This window comes from Beta vulgaris, chromosome 6 (genome assembly GCF_026745355.1).
Source record: "Beta vulgaris subsp. vulgaris cultivar EL10 chromosome 6, EL10.2, whole genome shotgun sequence".
NCBI lineage: Eukaryota > Viridiplantae > Streptophyta > Magnoliopsida > Caryophyllales > Amaranthaceae > Beta > Beta vulgaris.
Window position 1 is genome coordinate 16,671,042 of NC_079207.1, and position 13,445 is coordinate 16,684,486.

General features: G+C 37.0%; 1 protein-coding gene across 3 annotated transcripts in view; it reads right to left on the reverse strand.

The window, feature by feature from the left end:
- The window catches only part of LOC104896009 (hypothetical protein), a 30,850-nt gene extending 17,643 nt beyond the window's left edge, over positions 1-13,207 (reverse strand). Inside the window, exons 1-13 of one of the 3 annotated variants that reach the window (XM_048645793.2) lie at positions 12,794-13,207; positions 12,610-12,697; positions 8,964-11,158; positions 7,195-7,309; positions 6,184-7,029; positions 4,598-4,877; positions 3,956-4,458; positions 3,699-3,828; positions 3,477-3,601; positions 1,395-2,047; positions 1,171-1,288; positions 949-1,065; positions 764-858 (exon numbers count right to left, since the gene is read on the reverse strand). In XM_048645793.2, coding sequence (XP_048501750.1) covers positions 764-858; positions 949-1,065; positions 1,171-1,288; positions 1,395-2,047; positions 3,477-3,601; positions 3,699-3,828; positions 3,956-4,458; positions 4,598-4,877; positions 6,184-7,029; positions 7,195-7,309; positions 8,964-11,158; positions 12,610-12,697; positions 12,794-13,080 — 5,552 coding nt within the window. In that variant the 5' untranslated portion in view covers positions 13,081-13,207. The remainder of the gene's footprint in view (positions 1-763; positions 859-948; positions 1,066-1,170; positions 1,289-1,394; positions 2,048-3,476; positions 3,602-3,698; positions 3,829-3,955; positions 4,459-4,597; positions 4,878-6,183; positions 7,030-7,194; positions 7,310-8,963; positions 11,159-12,609; positions 12,698-12,793) is intronic. The other 2 variants (XM_010682673.4, XM_010682672.4) reach the window with 2 other exon arrangements.
- Positions 13,208-13,445: the final 238 nt, after the last annotated feature.

A 13,445-nucleotide genomic window follows, 5' to 3' on the forward strand; every position in this document is an offset into this window, starting at 1 on the left:
TGTCAAAAAACAAAAAAAGAAAAGCATTTGGGGGAAGGGGGAAGGGCTTTACGAACAAATGTGCTTAAGCATGTGAAAAAGTTACTAGAACAACGGAACATAAATTCAGCCAAAAATAATACTCCATAAGAGACGAATTTGCCGTTGAACAAAGCCTAAAATCACTTTTTTGCAGAAACCAGATGAACAAATAAACAAATTCATACCGATAAAAACAAGCCATGACAACTCTTTCAAATCATTCAAAAGTAGAGGAGTACAGATAGTCACATACAGACAAAAGACAGGATGACAACGACCAAAGAGAGAATACAATGCATATTTATTTAAGAATTCAGAAGTAACAAATCCTGCAGCGAGGATTGTATGAGACAGGAAAGATAGAGCTTGAGCAACAGTAATTATGAAGAATGACAGACAGGCATCTTTCAAAATATTGGGGAATGTCAGGAAATCTCACATTACCTAGACAAAGTTAATTACAACAAAATTCTTGTTTCTGCAGGCATCTTTCAAAATATTGGGGGGTGTCAAGAAGCATCAATGCATACACCGATATCTCTCCCCAGAAAAACTCCCTTATAAATATGGTTCCAACTTCCAAGACACAAACAGTTCTAAATCTCCAGTAACCCAGATTCAACATCCTTAGATCTAAAAGGTTGAAAAGACAGGATAATAATCCATGACCATTTCTTACCAGGAAACATATATAAACAGATAAATTAAACTAATAGTGGCAAGAAATCAGACTAGGAGACACCTCAAGAAAAAAAAAGCTGACTGCTTCTTTTTCACTCTTGCAGATTGGTTATTGTGGAAATGGCAAAGAAGGTCCAGATCCAATTGATTTTCCACCTGCAAAGTGCAACATAACTAATGAACATATCCATATGAATCCGTATCCTCAGTTTCTTTCTCTAAGGACCTAGGAAGGCAGGAAGAAACCTTGCAGCAGTTCACCAATACAGCAGATTTTCTAACATCGAATGGGCCAGCCAAATCCAGTTTCCCAACCACATACAGCAGCTTGTCCAACAAAAGCTCCGTTAATGATAGATCCAGCTGTGAATGCAAGAAAATCAGCAGAGGAATTGTGAGACATAAGCTTCAAAAACACATATTGACTGTGAGCACTCCTTTCATAATTTGAATATTTATCTTCCTGACCTCCTGTATTCTAATATAAAGGCGAGAGAGAGTCCCATGATCCGATATTCCTGTAACCTGTGAAGGGGATGTTGATCGCCAGTAAAAACAAGTTTCAATCGGCTGAACAAATTCTCTCCTGCATTTAGGAAGATGTAACATCCAAATGCACGATTAAATACTTATCAACACGATAAGCTACTTTCAAGAAGACGGCTTATGTAAAATTACAAAAAAACTCTCACCAAATGATTCTATGCACATCAAAATAGTAAAACATAGCAGTTAATGTGCTCATCACCCTGGTTTTCTGAGGGAGCATCTGAATGATGACATCAGTACTATCCATAGATCCTTGAAGCAAAGGTAATTTCTCCTCGGAATCCGACAATTCATGCACAATGATCAAGGAGACTTTCTCAATCGACAAACTTATGCATGGGACCATTGCAGCTTCTTCAGAAATATCTTGAGCTTCTAAGAGAGCAACACCATGTGCTTCAGGTAGAAGAGTATCGGACATCCTTGAATCAGGAACCCCAAGAAGGTCATGAAAAATTTTGAACTTAAATGGATTTCCAGGGTTTTTCACAAACTCCAAAGCACCATGAACAAAAGCAGCACCACAATCATTCTTCTTGTTAACAAGATAGAAAGTATTTTCACAGAGGTGATTTATAGGGTCCAGATTAACATCATCCTCAAAATTCTCCTGCTTACAGGAGGCTATTTTCCAAAGTGCATGTGCATTGTCATCATTGCTGGAGATGTCAACAAAGCCAGATGATCTTGAATAATTCAAGTATAACGGTGTCCCGGAATCACTCTTAGCATAAAGTGACATCAAGGAGAACCAAGATGCTGAAGAGTTCCAGATTCGTCGCTTCCGCCATTTAACCTGATTACGTTTGGAGAAATTCAAACCCAAAACGAAAGAAATGAAAATATGTCAGATTGAGTGTCCACTCCTCTTCAGCCATTTAATTTGTTCACCTCCATAGGTTTACCCATCATACTTGAAAAACCCTAGGGAAAATAAAGCCCACGCTGTTAATCTTATTCATCCTCTGACCAGGAAAAGAAGGCTGAAGTTTGTTATAGTTTTCTGGCAGTACTGGAACATTTGGTGAGATTACAAACAAACTCAGCAGCCTCAGTGCAGTTCTTTTTACATTATTTTGACAGGTCTGATCCTCAATTTTAGAAACAAGGACCAGATGAAATGAGCTTAAGTGGTGAAGATTTCTAGTTGCATTCATATCAAATGGCTTAACAGGTCAAAGCATGCAATTACTCAGCATATATGTTAGCTTCACTTAGATTTTCCGAATTAATCTTAACCTATTCTGTTGTTGGCTTGAGCAGCCAAAATTTAACATAAAAAAAAAAGATATTATGATCTATCTGAAAAAAAAATTCTATCGCAACATAAATACATTAAAAAAAAAAGTTGTAAAGATTATTGAACTATGAAACAAAAACAGTCATTCTAATTATCTAAACTCTTCAAAACATCAAAAAGAATATTTGAAACAAAAGAAATTTTTTGGCTAGCTTTATAACAGAAAGATTAGCTTTTATCTTTCACTGGCTTTGTACTCCACTAGTTAGGCTTGCTTCTATGGCCTTGAAGATGATAGGACAAATTTCTGCTGATCGCTTCTGAGTTATTTCCTTGGCTAGGCCACATGGATGATGTATATTATGATCGGCCAGGGGTGTAAAAACCTGTGTTACGTGTCTCGGGATAACAATTGTTACAATAGTCTCCACCAATTCTAGATTATATAAAAAAATAAACATGTACTAGCAGATCAAAGACCCCAGAAAGCGGTGAAATATAAATAGTTAATTACGCTCTTTACACCCACCAAGATCTACTACCTCCACTCTTTCTGATGGTTTACAATTCCTGTAGAAACACATATCAAGACAAGGAAGAGAGAGGTAGAGTTGTGTGGGGTAAAGCGGTAAAGTATGGGAAAATGCAGGTGAAAGGTAATGTTCTGTGTATAAAGTAAGAAAAAGTAGATAGTGACATCTTTCTTTAATGAAAATGAAAAGGGGGGGAGATAATTTGGGTAGGTAATAACCAAGTATTGTCAATATTGGAAAAGTAAAAGTATACCCCCATAAAAAAAAAAAGGGGGACATAAATGAAAAACGTAACTGTCAAAAAAGAAGGGTGGGAGTACTTGTATGATCAGACTTATACAGTTACATGATAGTCCAGCTGAAGATTTAGATTTTATAAATCTCACATAAGAACTCAAAAGAAAACCAGATTTCAAGGACCCAAATTAGAAACAGAATAATGGCACCCTTACCCTGAAAAGTGCCTTTTTGCCAGCAAGAGAATAATGAACTTTACCACCCACTTTATATTTGTTATCCACACTTTCAACAGTAACATACATGTGTTGATGAACATCTTGGATTGCAACAATAGCACCTAAAGACAATGCAACAGCATATTTGGTCAGAATATTGTCGAATAGCCAGCAGATGTGTTCAATATAGAACAAGAAATTACCACTTGTGCTAATTACCATCAGGCAATGCTGCTTCCAAATCTTTTTCAGATTCCTGGTAGATCAACGTCCAACTTCTTTCTTCCACATTGCTAGCAGCACCTTTCCAAGAAACCTCAGACAAGGATTCAACAATAGCCAGAAGCATCTGTACAAACATGTCAATTGTCAGTAAAACATCTAAGGAGACCCCAGATGTAGATTAAATAATGCTGCAGAAGACTACAGTGTATCATTCTTTCACAAAGCAATGGGCAAAAAGATACGAATTCCACCTGTATATCAGACAGAGAAATTGTCAGATTTAAACCTGAAACAGTACCATTGCCAACCCACCCCTGAGTTGAGCAATATGGACCATTGTCATCCCCTGAAATAGATTTCTCAGCTGATATTGAAGTAGCTAATTGTTCCAAGATATAATTTCCAGCACTTTCACTTGATTGGACAACTGGAGATGCAGAGCTATCAGTAAAAGAGCTTTTCATAGATTCAAGTGGACTTGAGTAGCTTGCATCTTTAGACAGTACAGATGTCTTCTCTACATGAGGAACTGACCCAGTAGAATTTTCATGATTCAACCACAATGAATTCTGGCTTGATCCTACGGAAGAAAAATGTGGCATCTGAATGCTTCTTTCTGGTTCCAGCTTACCCTCATCAAGGATCAGAGAAAGGATATCCAGGCGGGAAAGATTGAAAAAGAACTTCTTCTTTCTATTCTCCAGCCAAAGTTTTGAGGTCAAACCAACGCTTCCTATGATTTCCTTGACAACTCCTGGAACAAAGCATCAAACATCACTCCAAAAGATCCGTGAGTTATTTCTCATTTATTCATTTAACCCCAAAAGTAACTCAAGAAGAAAAAGAAATGTTGCATATGGTGAAAGAAGAATACATAAGGATAATTGACGTACTAGAATCATCAGTCACTAGAAGTACAAGCGACAATCGTGACACGTTTACACTAAATGCTTCCAAGAGTTTCTGCTGGACACAAGAAACTACAGAAGTTTTTGTTTCAGTAGACTCCTCGATATGCTCTCTACCCAATCCATTCGAACTACCTTCAGCTGCCTCCATAGGTTTTCTATTTGAGTAATTCATAAAAAGAAGACTCCTAATATACTGGAAATATGAGGCGAGACAGTGTGCGAAGCCAGCCAGTACTGCCATTTCAATGTAAATACGTCCACCCTGTAAAAAGCTCTTAACTGTCATTCCTGTCCAAGGTTGAACAATTTAAGCACAACACAACTAGAGAAATAACATCTAGATTGACAGAAGTAACTATTAAGCAACTTCGCACTTCATCACAGACAAAATGGAAAACTGATCGGGGGGACAGATGATGGAACAGATGATTGGTATCTTAAGTCAAGGCTACCACCTATGTCAGAATGTCTTTTGAAAGTCATGCAGCCTCTGCATCAACATATCAGGAAACGACCATTTGAAACTTAGAACACCATTCTCCCAACTTAGTATCTCTTATCCTAAAAGAGTAAATAGTACGCAGAACACTCAGCACTCGATTAAAGTCAGCCATCTCTCCATTTTCATTATGTCATATCTATCAGAAACGAGAATGAAACAAAGACAACTATGACTGAAAGGTTGCACAGGTCCGACAACGTGGTTGGGAATAATCAGAAAATTTCATGCATCAACCAAGGCCTCCAGCGTATCTCACTTATGCAAGAAGCCATGGAAAGAGCATATAGGCAGTGCTGAGATGGGAAGGAGAGTAAAGAAAAATTCAGTCAGAGATAACTATGTGCCATTTATCTCTCGGAACTTGAGAGTGACGCCAGATCACTCGAAAGTCTGGAGGCTTCTAATAAAACTTTTTGAGCAAGTTATCAAAAAAAGCTCTATTCTTATCATAATTCACTTCTCATCCTCAATTTTCTTAGCAATTCAACCAGTTTATTACAGAAAAATCCTACGTTTTTTGGCAAACAAAAGAACATCATCATCCAAATATATAGCCAAGGGGATCAAACTATCCAACTAATCTGGGAACTATCGCTGCAAACCTCACGACTAAATGCTAAGGCAACAGCAGCATCATCTCAATCCTAATTCATAGAAACACGTAAATAGAGAAGCTATACTCTCAATTGGATCTTTTTCAAGATGCTCCACTGTAATGCTGCCGCAGACTCGCCAACTGTACTTAAATGGAAAAAAAAGCTCAATTCTGCTTATGCTTGACAAAATCCTTAATGCAAGTGAGAGAAGTACCCAATAAGTAGGGGAATGGACAAACACAGGTCTAGGGCTCTAGAATGAACCAATTAGACTAGATTGGAAAAGTATTTCTCAAAAGCATTGTTGGAAAAGTTAAACAAGGGTGGGGGCCCTACAATTATCAAATCTGGAGCAAACTTGAAAAAGATATGAAGGATGACCATGTAACAGGCATTCAGAACAAGAAGCAGATATCAGATTAAGATGAAAAGTTGAAAACAGATGTTTATAGCATTCACAAAATTCAGACCTGGATCCCAAGAATAATACTCTCCCCTCCAATAGATAGTGATAGATAGAGCTTATCTGTCGGATCAGCCCTAAAAAGTCCATTCTTAATTGAGCATGTGCCCATGAAAGTCTCAACGATAGTAATGTTTAATAGCAGCATATCACTTGGCATTGAAGCTGATACATTAGATTCAGAACCTTGATCTTGAATTTGCTTCGAATTCAGACTATCAATAATCAGGGAGGAAGAACTCAGTAAGCCTTGAGGATCACTATTCGATGTTTCACTACTAGATCTAGTTTGTGCTCCTGTGTTGTTTAGGCAATTCAGTAATAGATTAAAGGTACAACTAGAAAGGGAAAATTCATGCATGCAATCAGCAGATTGAATAATAGCATTCTCGATTTCGGATTTATCAGCATCTCCAGCCTGATTTCTGTATCTGAACATAATAGCATGAAATTCATGGAAATTAGCATTTGCCTCAACCTTGGCTTCCCCAAGAGAGACATCTATACATGTCTTCTGAATTGAGAGCCAAATTCCACAATTAGGCAATTCTGCCAAGCCCAAGTTTTGAATGTTGTAAGCCTCAAAGAGCATTGCAAAATATCTTCTGTCAGCTTCATTCCGGGAGTTATGAAGGATAATTTCAAATGGGGCAAGTTGAAAACTGACACTAATAAAACAGAAAGCACTTTCATAGGTCAAAGCTTCCTCCTTGATAACTTCGATAAGCATTTCCTCGCTTATAGGCCCTGTCTGCAAAACCTGATTTTCAGATATGTCCAGATGATTTTGGACTGCACGCAAACTGTAGCCAGCAGCAGGTGTTGATGCTGCAGAAAACAAGCTCTCAAGAACCTGTCAAAAAATTAGAAAATCTTCAAATCCATAACCCAAAACTTAGGCAAAGAAAACTTTCTCTCCACATGACTGGAACATGAAAGACAATAAAGAAAGGGAACAAATCTATAGAAGACTATTGTATCCCCCTATCATTCATTTCTGTAAAAATAAAGGGCTTACCTGCATGATCACGGACCACTCATCCATATAAAAAGTGCCAGAAACTTCCGACATGGCAACACGTAAGGACAACGAAGATATAACAGCAGTTCTCGCAAAGGAGTACAGATGATCCCTGAAATGTACACATTATACATCTGAATAAGGGAAGAATGATACAATAATCTCAAAACAGAAAGGTGACAGAAGAAAAGGGGGGAGGGAAAGAAGGTAACAAGGATTTTTCAAGAAAATGTTCAGATTGACACATCATCAACCAAAAAGCAACAATGTGTCCAAACTTCAAACGAAGAAAAATCAGCTTTATGATCATTAGCATAAAAAAACATCAGCCTAAACATTAAAGTTAAAAAGGGTGAAAAAATGTAGAAACTCCCAATACAAGCCAGAAATATCACATTAGCCTTGATTAGTGCTGATTGAAACATAGTACATTCTGGAACATAAAATGGATATAGGAACATGATTTGCTACCCAATATTGTCAAACTAATCCACAAGTGCCCGGTGTGCCTATCATGTATAAGTGTATCACATACCAAAATGTTTGAGATCACATTTACGCGCTGCCTGCACCTTTACAAAGTAGAAAAAGATACGAGGCAAAAGAAGACAAAAATTGAACCGAATAGCAAATACTAGAACATACTATACATCAGATGCAATGCCAGTTCAGCTAGCCATGAACTATTTGGGCACAAATGTGTTATCAGATTTATAATAAAATTGAACTTTGAGACTTCCATGTCTCTTCATTTTGACACCACCAGAACAAACATCCTAAAAGACTTTCTCCTGCTGTGATGGCACTATAGCAACCCTAATTCACGATTTCTTGGAATTTGATAATTTTCACTTGAGATATCCATGAAAAGATTCATCCTTCTTCTCATCAGGATATGGCAGGAAGAAAGAACTGTTACAAAAAATTTCAGGGTGCTGACTATTAAGACATGTAAACATCCAATGTCACGGTACCCATGAATACACAAAGATACTCATCCTTACCAGGTGCTGGGAGAAAGAAAGACCACATACAAGATTTCAGATTGCTGACTTTAAATAAAATGTAACATCTAACATTCCTCATCCTTCAGAGGATCAAAGATTCTAGTCACAGTATTTCGCTGCTAGAGTCAACAAGTATCAATAACAACTTCCTCTTTGAATTCTTACTATCCTAAACTCACAGGATATAAAATTTCACAAGGTCATGACTATTAGTTGGCTCAAAGAGTATGAGACTATAGCTAATAACTGTCTATATGACGATAGAAGGACTACCATAGCAAATTGAAAAGTCTATTACATATAATAGTCTACAAATTAATCTGAGCAAATTATATATTATGCTCGTCAACTTCCTTCAAAAACAGAAGCAATACTTATCTTTATCTCTGATCACGCAAACCATCACATAATAACTACCATTTGTTAAGATGCACAAAAGACAAAGCACTAGTTACAGCATTGGACATGTAATTTGCTCATCTCATCAAAGACAACGGTGCTGCATTGCTAATTTTCTATGAATCAGTAGAGTGATACTGCAAAATCTTAGGATCCGTAATTGACAAGCAAGATACAAGAAATGGAATTCAAAAATGACATGATATGAAGAAAAAAAAAAAAAGTGGTTTCCTTTCTTCACCAAATGGTGATATCACGTGCTCCTTATATATAACATCAACATCAGCAGGGACAAATATTAATGCAGATTTAAGACAGATGAAAGTTAATGAAAGCACAACAGAGACAAAATTCCACAACCTCAATGATGAGAATTTAGCAGTCATTGGCTTCAATAATAGGACTTGGATCAGATTACTGTCCACCAAATCTTCAAAGTATACTCTTAAACCACCAAATTTCAGATAAGAGAGGTGCATAATCTGTCCTTTTGAAGCATATTTTAGATTGACTGATCTAGAGAAGCCCTCTATCACAGGTTCCTCCAGCTTGAAGAACTCTGATTCGAGACTATTTTGTTTCTGATGTTCCTTAGAAGGTGCGATCCCAGATTTTGCAGTTGGCCAAATAGCATATTCAACGTTGTGGACATCGACTGTAAAATTAACCCCATTTTGACCATATGCAGCATTTGAATGTGAATTGCTACTTGAAAGCTCCTCATTTCTCACAGATATCTGGACACGTGGACCAGCAATAACAGCTCTCACTTCAACATGTTTTTCAGGAAGCAATTTCAAAATACTCATTTTCATTTCCTGCAAACTGGAGTTCAACCCACCAGACCAATTATTCTCCTGTAACTCCTCAAAGGTCCTTAAAGAATGCAATGGAGCCACATCACTCTCAGATTCCTTGTACTGGCAGAGAGCATGCTGCACTTGCTTACTGAGTGTGGCAATAGATGATACTGATGGATATCTTAATGCAATGTTCAGCTTCCCTGCCATTAAATCGCATTTCGAGAACCCAGTATCCGGGCTTTTAACACCTGGATACACCGAAAATGTGTGAATGGCACAAATAGCCCATGGATTTCTATCTCCATTTCCCTTGCTTCCAAAATTCTCCTGCATTCTTTTCCAAAGCAGCTCCATCTCCCCTGACATTTGTTCTAAAATGGGAACACCTCCATGACCAGTATCCCCTTCTTCAGAATGGCAACACATTAGAGCAGGTTCACCCCAAACAATGGTTTCTGGACCGTCTAGTCTCTCTCCAAAGTGCCCCCTAAAGGCATCACCTAGATGTTTTGGGCTCGTTTCGTTTTCTGAATCAGGGAAGACAGGTGCAGAAGTCACTTCAAGGATTCCGAGAGTACAGGAAATATACTGCTCGGAAATGCCCTCTTCATAAATAAAGAGAAGTTCTTTTACTAGCAAAATAATTGAAAACACATCTGAATAAGGAGTTCTTTTCCTCATATTTGAACTTTTACGACTTGCATCCATAAAAGAAACTGCAGCTGATATTTTCCCAAGGCTGAGCTGGAAGCAACAACTTGGATCAGCAACTTCATATGTCATTCTAACTTGGCCATCTTTGGGTGATATATTATGCTGATTGCAAATAGACACAATAGAATCAAACAAATCCACGGGTGCCTGCCATATGAAAGCCAGTGCAAAGATGACCCTCCAGAATCTGTTGGGATCACTGCTCATAGGGGACACAGCAATATCTTCAGCAAGAGGTTCTTTCAATACTGCCTTATAGCGGGCAACCCGCCTTGCACTAGCTATGGCTTCAGCTGGAAGTTTCTTCTCAATCATTTGAGATATCATCTTGCGTTGTTGCTCAGCTATCCTGGGAAAGTTATGATCTTTTGGCATCTTCACCCCGTGTTCAGAAAGTCCAACTAATATCAGGTAATAGTGATATTTCTTGACAAGGGATAGCCAAAGTACAGCTATAAGGACCACGCTATAAAACATAAATCCAGGAGGTAGCAAGGAATGGCGAATTTTGCACCTGGCTATTCCCCATAGCAGTCTGCCGCTTCTAACATGTTTACATTCTATGTTAAGTAGGTTATTAAATGCACCCATCATTTGCAGTTGGGTCGGAGAAAATGAGAAGTTCATTTCTGGAACATAAAGAGCACTATTTACAAGATGAAGACCTTTCATTCTAATACCAAAATGAGGGTTTACACAAGAGAGGATACAACTACTATGGTCTTTTCTCTCAGCTCCTATTTCCAACATAGAAGCCTCAAGATCATAAGAAGTCTCTCTCAACGGCAAAAAAAACAAACCAATAAACCCACCTAAAAAACACCTCAGTTCTTTATGTGAAGACTGTGCATTAAGCTCCCTTGAATAACATGACCATGAAAATATGTCTTCTGGAACAGGATATTCTACCCGTATTCGTGCATCATGGAGACATATACAGCAATGCATCAAAAACAAATTTGTTATGGAATCCTTAAGCCGGCTTTTTGAGGAGGCAGTAGTCATCATGTTCTCAATATTGTCATGCAATGTGCTCCCCTGTCATTTTCCTTGAATTAGCTTAGGGAAAAAGATGTAAAACTCCAAATCCAAATCAATTAAAAAATAATGAAGAAGAAGAAGAAGAAGAAAGACAAAAACATTTAGCGACCAACACAAAGATTTTTAGGCGAAAAATATGTATTCTCTTATACTAGCTCGTCTTAATTAAAGCTACACAGTTTGACTTTAACGCTTGCCAATGCAGAGCTTCGTTTATTAATATCTTTAACTTAGCTTTAACTTTTTAAAAAGTAAAAATTATAAATAGTTTATTATGAATATGTACTTTGAGACAAATCTAACAAGTTCCCACATGAATTTATTATTCGTTACGTGTGAATCACCATCGATGCTCAATGTAAAGTATATGACGAGTGTAAAAAAGTACAAAGTATGTAGATTATTATTATTATAAGGAGGGAGCAATTAACTTAGTAGACACAGTCAAGTTGGCACTTGGCCATTTACGATTTAAGCATTTGAATATGTCTAATACAAGTGAATGAGACCCTCACTTCGTATTAAAGATATTATGGATAATTCACATGCAACGTGGAGTGTTAAGACCCTTAAAAAGTAGTGCACAAGTGAGTTGCCCCATACTATAAAAGACAGGAGATAATGACCAAATCCCAAGTCTAAGAACTAAATCCTGCCATTGAAAATGGTTTTAGAGTTGAATACCTCAGTTGAACATAATCCAACTTTGCTCGTCCTATATGAGCACTCTAGGCCATTTCAATATCAAGGTGCTAATATTTGTTCGCTGATTACCAATGCACTATCACTCGTGAGTTTTAGATACTAAAGCAAAAGTTAACACCTCTTGAAAGCTTTTACATAACCTTGAACGACAATCAAAAATGAAAGAGGGAGTAGTTAGTATGCATATATATTGACATTAGATGATCGGTTCCAAGCGAACTGAAAACCAACATAACCCGTCTAAGGAAAAGCTCATCGAGAAGAGGCCCACTATCATTGCAGCAACAAGCTAACCATATACTTCCTTCAACATAAACCCACAACTGAAAATTACTTCATCCTTTTCATTACTTGCAACATTTAGACTTTTGTACTATTCATATACTACTTTGACCAATAATATTAAACTGATATGTAGAAACAAAAATCAGTATGTAATATGTAAGATATTGTTCAATTTATCTCCATGTATAATTTTGAAATATCAGCTTCCTCTAGTTTTTACCAATAGATACCTCGAGATATTAATAGTCAAAATCGTGTATCGGAGGAACATAATCTATATTATATAAGAGAACACATGGGGACACAAAAAAAAATAGAAAAACAAAAAGGTAGGTTAACTACCTACTCTAATTTTTGTTATAAGAAAATAATAGTTGTATCTCTATCTCTATTATATATGAACGGATTTTATATGCTTTCGCATGCATAACGTGCAAATAATACTACTTTAAACTTACATCAGGGTCAATCTCAGAAAGAATCTTCTTCTTCCTCTTCTCCAAGTAATCATCAACAGATTCTTCAACTCGTTTAAAAGCTCGTTTCCTTCATTAATCAATAATATAAAAAACATCGCATCAATAAAAAATTAGACAAAAGTAAAAACGGAAGCAAACAAGAGAGGAGAGAGAAAGAACGTACTCTAAGAACAGAGTGACATTAACGCCGTTAAATTCGACAGTGAAAGCAGGAGCAGACCAATGCGCAACTCTAACGATAATCTGATCGACCGTTAAACTTCGGAACAGCAATTTGAACTCTTCAACGCCGTCAATCAGGCTGTTTAACGCAGAAGTGTCGAAATTGAGGTTTTTCGCAACAATTAAAGAGCGGAAAAGCCCTAATTTGACTTCGAATTCTGGTTCTTGTGTAAGCCATGGACGTAGTAGAGACGTCAATTTTCTTTGAATCAAGCCATTGAAGAACATTTTTGGAGAAAGTTGATTTTTGTCGGTTGTTTGTTGTTATTTATGTATGTTATCCTCCCGCCATTGTTGTTATTGTAGTGGATTTGGGCAGAACTCAGAAGGACCCCAAGCTTTCTTGACATCAAATTGCCAATGATTTTCATAGCCACGTGTTAAGTGTATCATTGACTTAGGCTATGTTCAGTTCACCTTATTTTTGCTTATTTCAGATCTAATCAGATCAGATCAGATCAGATCAGAAAAAATAAGTTCAGATCATATCAGTTCAGATCATGCTTATATTTAAAAATCATTATATCTTTCATTACATATTAATAAAAATTATAATAATTGAATATTAATAAAGTACTCATTGAGACGAATCA